The sequence below is a fragment of the Telopea speciosissima genome, chromosome 8 (assembly GCF_018873765.1).
Source record: "Telopea speciosissima isolate NSW1024214 ecotype Mountain lineage chromosome 8, Tspe_v1, whole genome shotgun sequence".
Classification (NCBI taxonomy): Eukaryota; Viridiplantae; Streptophyta; class Magnoliopsida; order Proteales; family Proteaceae; genus Telopea; species Telopea speciosissima.
This window is the reverse complement of record NC_057923.1, coordinates 20,795,310-20,804,679: the sequence shown is the minus strand read 5'-3', so window position 1 is coordinate 20,804,679 and position 9,370 is coordinate 20,795,310. Positions and strand designations below refer to the sequence as shown.

The 9,370-nt window shown below is 38.8% G+C and overlaps 2 protein-coding genes across 2 annotated transcripts; both read left to right on the top strand.

Moving 5' to 3' along the window:
• The first annotated feature begins 710 nt into the window (after positions 1-710).
• On the top strand, positions 711-2,158 carry LOC122672138 (probable polyamine transporter At3g13620). The gene has a single exon (XM_043869635.1). It carries the CDS (start codon positions 737-739, stop codon positions 2,156-2,158), a length of 1,422 nt encoding a protein of 473 aa, XP_043725570.1. The 5' UTR covers positions 711-736.
• A 157-nt stretch (positions 2,159-2,315) lies between these two features.
• On the top strand, positions 2,316-8,474 carry LOC122672137 (probable polyamine transporter At3g13620). Its single transcript, XM_043869634.1, has 3 exons — positions 2,316-2,406; positions 2,580-2,725; positions 7,652-8,474. The coding sequence occupies exons 1-3, from the start codon at positions 2,316-2,318 to the stop codon at positions 8,462-8,464; spliced, it is 1,050 nt and encodes a 349-aa protein (XP_043725569.1). The 3' UTR covers positions 8,465-8,474.
• Positions 8,475-9,370: the final 896 nt, after the last annotated feature.

Below are 9,370 nucleotides of genomic sequence, written 5' to 3'. Positions count from 1 at the left end.
TTACAACGGCAATCTAAATTTTAGAATTTGGACTGTTCCATTTTAACATGTGTTTGGTTGGTAAAACATAGATGGAGTTTGTGGGGGGGGGGGGGGGGAGGAGTGTACCGCCCAAGATGCTTCTATGTCCCCTCTCACTGGTCCTGTATGCATAGGGGCCACACTCCTCCACAGAGAACAGCACCCAACATATATAAAAACAAAAAAGCAAGAGAACTTATCCGGTGGTGTTCTCAATGCGGGGCCAATGAGAACACACAAAGGCATCAATATGGATGAGATTTTTGAAATTAGGATTTTTTAATTTATGACGGTGGGCAGTAGTTTTGCGTGCTCCTATGTTTGAGCACAAACTCCATGCAACCATAAAACATTCTTTTTGTCTCTTTTTCTTCCTATCTATTTTTTAACCAACCAAACACACCCTTAATCATTTCCAATTCCATACATATCTTGGATTGACACAAGCGGGATAAAGCTGTATACATTATGATCCTCTGTAGACCCCGCAATGGTGAGAGCCTAGTATATATATGGGAAAAAGATCTCTGTGAAAAGACACCTCTATCCCCATATTTTAAGGAGGAGAGAGATAGACACATAGGAGTGCTAGCGTAAGCCACACTCCCGGATAGAAAACTGCTTCCCTATATATATATATATATATCCAAAACACACACACACACACACACAACAAATTGGGTAAGGCAGTGGTGAGTGGTAAGAGCAACCCACAATGGGAAACTCTCCTCAGATTCTTGAAGAACCAAAAGAAACTATCAACAACAACAATCAAAGGAAGCTAACCCTTCTGCCTCTCATCTTCCTAATCCACTTCCAAGTCTCTGGTGGCCCTTTTGGAGAAGAATTAGCTGTAAAGGCTACCGGACCCTTCTTCGCAATCCTTGGCTTCCTTATATTTCCTTTCATCTGGAGTATCCCACAAGCCCTCCTTACCGCCGAACTTGCCACCACTTTCCCCGGCAATGGTGGTTATATCATATGGGCTTCTCATGCGTTTGGCCCCTTCTGGGGCTTCCTCATGGGGTCATGGAAATTCTCTAGTGGAGTCATCATCAATGCTTCCTACCCTATCGTCTGTATTGACTACTTGAAACTCTTGTTCCCTGTTTTCACATCAGGGCTTCCTCGATTTCTAGCTGTCTCCTCTGCTACCTTTATCTTATCTTTCCTTAACTACACTAGCCTAACAATATTTAGTTATGCTTCAGTTGCTCTAGGTACAATCTCACTCATGCCATTTCTGGTAATGGCTACTGCTTCAATACCCAAAATTAAACCCCACCGTTGGATGAACTTGGGTCAACCAGGGATGAAAAGAGATTGGAATCTATACTTCAATACTCTGTTCTGGAACTTGAATTATTGGGACAACGTGAGTACTTTGGCAGGGGAAGTTGAACAACCCCAAAAAACCTTCCCAAAAGCACTTCTCTCAGCAGGAATCCTTACTTGTTTGGCCTATGTGATCTCTCTTATGTCCACAACTGGATCACTTGAATTGAATCAAGAGAGATGGGATGATGGGTTCTTAGCAGAAGCTGCCGGCATGATAGCAGGTGAGTGGCTAAAAATCTGGATTGAAATTGGTGTTGTAGTGTCTGCAATTGGAGTCTTTGAAGCCCAATTGAGCACTAGTTCGTTTCAGCTTCTGGGTATGGCTGAGACAGGATTCTTGCCAAGATGCTTCTTATGGAGATCCAAATGGTTTGACACACCATGGGTTGGGATCTTAGTATCAACCCTTATGACATATGGAGTTTCTTTTATGGGATTCACCAATATAATATCAGTGGCGAATTTCTTGTATGGTTTAGGTATGTTATTAGAGTTCTCTTCTTTTATATGGCTTAGATGGAAGTATCCTCTGTTGAAGAGACCATTTCAGGTACCAATGGGAATAATAGGTTCAATTGTGATGTGTTTGGTTTCAACTGGGATTTTGATTTATGTAATGGCGATTGTGAATGAAGTGGTCTATGTAGTGAGTGCTTCACTGACACTTGTTGGGGTTGTTGGGTATTTCTTCATGAGCTTTTGCAAGTCTAAGAGGTGGCTTGAGTTCAACAATGTTGAAGATGAAGATGAGCGACGCGAGCAGGGCAGTGGTTCCCTGTCCAGCGGTTGGGTTGGGTGATTTCATCAATGGGTTAGGGTTGGGACAATGTGAACAGGGTCTGGGTGTGGCTTGGTGTTCAAAGGCTAGGGCTGGGGTGTTGTAGATCTGATTATGGTGTGTCTTACAGACGGGGCCGCAAGAGATCTGCAAACGGGTAGGCGGGGCTGGTGCGCTGATGGAGCTGAGGGGGGCTTCTATCCAAAGGGAAGAAGGGAGCAGGGTGGGGGCGGAGTTGATGGAAGAGGAAGAAGAACAAGAAGAAGAAGGTAAAAGGTCAAAAATGTCATTTTGTTCTAAAACCAACAGAGGTAGTACTTAGAGGTATAGAAGTAATTTTGAATTTCCAAGGATGATAGATGTAATTGTTTGAAAGCCTAGGGGTGATAGACATAAATTTTCCATTCTGTAAATGATGTTTTGAAGTTGTTCTTTTCACCAGTTCGTTTTGGCAGAACGCAAAAACGAAAACGATTTGTAAAACACATTTCTGTTCCTTTTTCATTCCCACAAGAGACAAGAACACCAAAAATGTTTCCGAGGAATGTTACCAGACTGGATGTTGTAAACACACTCAGAGAGTACAAGGTTAGTTGTGTCACCAAATGCAACAAGACTTGGCTTTGCAAAACCAAATTTTATCAGAAAAATTAGAACTGAATTAGTTTGAATGTTTCTCCAAACGTACATGATGGGCAGAAGGAACCGGGGGGAGAGAGACAAATGATGGAGTAGCAAGGCGTTACCTGGATTGCCGGAATGCACGTTGCTGCGGTGGCAATCATCGTCAACTCCTCGTCTCTTTCAATCCCTCTCGAGTCTCGAGTCCCGAGTCCTCGACCCTGTTACGATTGGAGATTAGTTGAAGAGTGAAGATTGGAAGAGTTGAAGTAGTAGTGTTGAATAGTGAAAACCCCTGGGGATGTTTTTTTTCGGGTTTTTAACGTACCCGAATTGAAGGTTTTAAAATTCGAAATTGGGAACGGAATCAGTCAGAGAGGATTCCGATTCGAATCGGTTCAGAAATCGAAATTCTAAGCTAATTTATGGTGAAACTCGAATCAGTTCAGAAATCAGGAATCAACCGATTTAAGATGGACTACAAAGAAAATGACAAGGAATCGGCCAATTCGGCTGTTCCAATTTCGATTCAAGAAGCAATGATTAGGAACGGTGGAAATCAGGATCGATGGCCAATTCACCGATTTGATTCCTGATTTAAAACTATGCCCAAATTATTCACATATGATTCGGTCTGCACGACTTTTTCCAAATCATTGGCTTTCAGGGGAATAATTCGTATTATTTGGTAAAGAGTCTAAAAATAAAAACATAAAAGAATAAAAAGGAGAAAAATAGTAAAATAAAATGGTATATGCTAATCTTAAAATGACACAAACAAGAAGATTTTAGAAATTAAACCATTTAGAGGAATAAAAAGGTCTAAAATAGGGATTGAAAATGAAAAAAAATGTAGAAAGACATTATTTTAATATGAATAGAAAAAAATAACACCAAAAAAAAATAAAATTACTAAACATTTCACATGCAATATGCATAAAAGAATCATGAATAATGTTGAAATTAAAGGAAAATGAATACAATGAAGGGAACATACTAAAAAAACCTAATAAGGGGCAAAAAAAATAAATAAAAAATAAATCGATATGATCCACTAATGCCTTGTGAGTTAATAGCAACATACATCTCTTCTCAAGCAAAATACAAGTAAAATACACGAACAAATGAGATAAAATAAAAAGAAAAAATGTAGATACCATAACTAAGATGAAAAAGCATAAAAGTTTTGGGGTGGATAGGCTCACCACTACGGTGGAGAGCCTAACTTCTCTCTCAAAACCTAAATTTGAGTTGCAGTTTTAAGGGATGCTTGCACACTCCAAAGATTGTTTTTGTCTTTTTGAACATGAGGGAATGGCCTATTTATAGGTTGAAGTAAACCTCCTCAGTCTCTCTCCGATGCGGAGAATCAAATCTTACCTAAAACCATTTGATTTTGGATATGAACAAGATGGTTTTCTCATCCAGGGTTGAAAATGAGATAAAATCTTTGAACCAATAGAAATATATAGGTAGTTTTGTCGTTAATCATGACCCAAAACCTCCCTTGGAGTCCAAGAAATGTACTTGGAAGGATTTTGGACCACAAGGTGGTGTATTATGCAAAAACAAAGAGCCCTACTTTAGGGGGGAAAAAACCCAAAATTCGACGTCTAAACATAAATTTTGATGTCTAAGTGTACATCGATGAATGCCCACTCAATGCAGAAACCAAAATGTTTGGTGTCAAACAGAGACCAGTGTATCTCGATAGAAGGCTTTGAGGTTCTCAACTTATGATGGACTATATTTGACATTAAGGAGTGACGTCGACGTTAAGCAGGCATCGACATAGTCCATCTAGTGTCAAAATGAAAAATTTTCCATTCAGGCTTTTATCTGTCTGGTCTATTTTGAACCGGGCTGGGCCTGGCCTAGTCCAAATCCATTAAACTTTAAAAGCTCATATCTTTGTTTTCAAAAATCCAAATTAATTTGGTAACTCAAATTACATTTTGAAGCATTTTCCAAATACTTTCAAAATGGTATGGAGTCCATCTGGTGTTAATTTCCTATTTCCGATGTGAGCACTTCACGTCGGTTGAGTCACAAAAGAGTATGTGCATGAACAACAAGAACAGAAAACAAAAAAAAAAATAAAAATACATGAGACGAGATTTACATGATTCAATCTTCTATTAAGAACAAGAAAAGAAAAACAATGTAATTCTTGTAATTTGTCTCCCAAACTCAAATGGACCTCAAAAGAAATTTCCTTTTCGTCCTCCATCTTATGAACTTTAAGGTCTATGAAGTTGAATAATAGAGTGATTACAGTTGAACAAGGGAGTTCTTTTTTCAATCCTATCCTTCTCCCTTAGACACCCTTTCTATCTTCTCTTTTCTTACTTGGTCACTTACTCACTTCCTCTCAGTCTCTCTCTTGGTGTCTCTACACACATGGCTTCTCACTCTCTTCTTCTTTTTCTTCTTTTCTCTTTTCTGTATTCTCTTTTCTCTATGCTCTCCTCTAACTTCTTGTTTTCTCTCTCCTTATAGGAAACCCACTATACATGTCTTCCAAAGTCTCTTAAAAAAACTCCACATTACTTAATGATCAACCACCAACCATTTCAACTGTCTTGAACAGCTCAACCTTGTTGAAGACTCTACTCTTCCACTTGAATACTTTTCACTTTCAATTCTAAGAAACAACCCAACTAAACCATTAAACCAACCCATCAACCCATCAACCCATCTAGATAAAAACCATCAAACCCAACAATTCCAATTATGGTTTCAACATGACTTCTTTACTGCTTTAATGCTCTATTTATTTTTTGCTAAAGTGGCTTGGTCAGTCTATTTATTGGGTCCTCCTCTAAATGAATGAATGAAAGAACAATGGGCGGGAGTTCTCTATGTCGCAGCGCAGCCTACGCCCAGACACATGGGTCTGCCATTCGGGGGGCAGGGTGGTCATTTTGGCCACCCCCATGTGTCTAGGCACAGCCTATGTGTCCGGCACAGAAAACATTCTTCCAAGAAAAATATATTAATATGAGGGTGGGTGGCCGAGCCTTTGTTCATTTTGTTGGTTTGTGCGAATGCCGCGGGCCCATAGACCTTGGTTTTGTCTACAATAATAATATAATTTTTTTTGGTAGAAGCAATTATAATAGAGTAAATTACACGTCACCCTCTGGTTTTCAAACGAAACTCAAATCACCCCCTGTAGTAGACCCCAATATGATAAATTAGTCCCTACTGTTAGTTTAATGCTGTTAAGTGATAATGTCAGTAAGTTAAATAAATTTAAATCCCTAAACTACCCTTGACTAGTGGGTGGAGGGTAGTATTATAAATTTAATTCTAATGTTTTAGTACAAGGGTAAAATAGTCCTTTCACACCAATAACTAACAACAGACTAACACCGTTACTGTAGAGGGGGACGGATGAGTATTTTCAAAAACCAGGGGGTGATTTGAGTTTCGTTTGAAAACCAGGGGATGACGTGTAATTTACCCATTATAATATAAATGGTGTGTGATGTGGAGTCGTGGAGATGACTTGCCCTTGCCTACAATACGTACGTCATGTACGAGTAATAATTTTATCTCTCCTCATGTACTCTTCACGGCCTTGACCCGTGATATTATCCTCTCCAATTCCTACAGTGCGGGAGTGCCAAGTGGAGATGTCGACATCTGGCAGTTTCTACATCCAATAGTTCATATCAATGAGATCGGACCATTGGATGCAGCAGCTGCTAGGTGTCAACATCTCCACCTAGCACTGCCGCACTGCCACACTATAAGGAATTGGAGAGGATAATTTTCCCTTGGCCCGGTGCCCCAGGCCTCAGTTCAATTCCTTTGTAGGTAAAGTATAGGTGAACGTACATCGGATCAGGCAATCACATGTCTTATTTTTGCCATTTACAGGGAGAGGAATGGTATTTATGAAAATAAAAGGGACAAGTGGTTACCTTTCAGATGTACATTCACATGCACATACATGCAAATGATCCATTCTCCTCGGGCCTGGCCCGCACTTCTCTCACCATTCTACTCGCCCAATGGGTCATTTCACATGTAGAGCGAGAGAGAGAGAGAGAGAGAGAGAGAGAGAGAGAGAGAGAGAGAGAGAGAGAGAGAGAGAGAGAGAGAGAGAGAGAGAGAGAGAGAGAGAGAGAGAGAGAGAGATTACATCTAATAATGAAAGGGAATACACTATATACATACATGACTTTTTTATTCAAATTGAACCGAAATTTATTAAATGGTTTGGTTCTAATTTCATTTTTAAAATCATTTATTTAAACGATTCGGTTCAATTTGAACCGTTTAACACTGTATTCTTGTGTCCAATGAGTTTGTTTGTTGTAATTTTTCTGTACATTGGTTTAGCATGTCAACTAAGACAAGGCAATATTAGATTATTAAGGTAGCATTTGGTATGCATTCTTGGAATGCATTCTAAGTCGATTTCGCATTCTTGGATGATAAAAATAGTTGTTTTTATTGCTCGAGAATGTGAAATCAACCTAGAATGCATACCAAACACAGCCTAAATGTTAAATTTTTTTTTGTCGTAATTGAATAATTCAATTATGTGTTGGTTGGAAATGAATTTCTCTCTCTACTACATTCATTTTGGCTAGAAGTAAGAGTGGTTGGATTTCAATGCAAATGGTTTTTAAAACTGTCTATCTCAAACCAGTAATAAAATCAATATTAAAATCGTTTAACACTATTTAATTGAAATCGTTTACAAACTGGAAATAATAGAACCGTCTAATAAATAGTTTTCATTTAAAAAATCATTTAATTGGTTTCAATTGCTACACACTCTAACATGCTGAATCAAATTTGATATATATTGGATCTAATTCCCAATGACAAGCCGACACGTGTAATAAACTTGAACTAAACGTGGTCCACGAGGTACAGGCCACGTTCTGGAACTTGAATTATTGGGACAACGTGAGTACTTTGGGAGGGGAAGTTGACCAACCCCAAAAAACCTTCCCAAAAGCACTTCTTTCAGCTGGAATTCTTACTTGTTTGGCCTATGTGATCTCTCTTATGTCCACAACTGGGTCACTTGAATTGAATCAAGAGAGATGGGATGATGGGTTCTTAGCAGAAGCTGCCGGCATGATAGCAGGTGAGTGGCTAAAAATCTGGATCGAAATTGGTGTTGTAGTGTCTGCAATTGGAGTCTTTGAAGCCCAATTGAGCACTGGTTCGTTTCAGCTTCTGGGTATGGCTGAGACAGGATTCTTGCCAAGATGCTTCTTATGGAGATCCAAATGGTTTGATACACCATGGGTTGGGATCTTAGTATCAACCCTCATCACATATGGAGTTTCTTTTATGGGATTCACCAATATAATATCAGTGGCGAATTTCTTGTATGGTTTAGGTATGTTATTAGAGTTCTCTTCTTTTATATGGCTTAGATGGAAGTATCCTTTGTTGAAGAGACCATTTCAGGTACCAATGGGAATGATAGGTTCAATTGTGATGTGTTTGGTTTCAACTGGGATTTTGATTTATGCAATGGCGATTGTGAATGAAGTGGTCTATGTAGTGAGTGCTTCAATGACACTTGTTGGGGTTGTTGGGTATTTCTTCATGAGCTTTTGCAAATCTAAGAGGTGGCTTGAGTTCAACAATGTTGAAGATGAAGATGAGCAGATTGGAAAAGCTAGTTTGTTGCCTCAGTCAAGGCCCAATCATACTAATCTGAGAAATTGGTAACCCAAATACTACTATTTCAAGAGAGAACTTTCTAGATGTGCTCCTGTAGAGGAACTTTTACTTATAGAGTAATAGAAAAAGCATCTTTCTTCTTTTTTTTCCCCCTTTCCCTTCTTTGCTCATCTGTCTCTGATAAGAAGATTGGAATTGAATTCATAATAGGTGAATATATTGAATGGATTAATTGGATCGAAAATCAGCTTGATAAGATGCATGATTCGAACAATTGAGAACTTTTGCATTATTTTGAGCAATTAAAATTAATTTTCTGCTTCAAAAGCTATAGAAAACATTAAAAAGCTTAGATGGCTAAAATCGTCCTACCATGCTCATTTATTGTGTACATATTTTTTTTTGTCATGTTTTACATGTAGGAATCCCCGTCAAAGTGATATTGTCGAAATGGACATAGCTCGATTCCTATTGTGTGTTTTGTGGATATTGTGTTGAATCCATCTGACACTTTTTTCTTTCATGTGACTAGTCTAAGCGTATTTGGGTTGCGGGTCCATTGGAATTAAGAACCGAATCTTGTTGGAACAACTATGCATTTTCGTCTACTTAAAAAATTTGCTCGATAAACACTTTCTTCGATGGTTTTTTTCAATTTTTATTATCACGTGTTATTTTATTTGACAGCTTAGGAACAAGATGGTGTAGGGACTCGTTAAATTTGCCCCTGGGTAAGTGGGGTTCTTCTTAACACCACCCGATGGCTGAATGATATGCATATTCTCCCCCGCCCCACCCCACCCCATCTCCTTCTTTTCGCAATAATGTACTAAAACAGGATATGCTTGGTGACTCTATCTCTAACTATCTTAACTCTGCGCGTATATTACACTACCCTGTCTTGATCTGTGCATGGGCTTCTAACTCTATATTGAACGAATCTGATTGGACTTA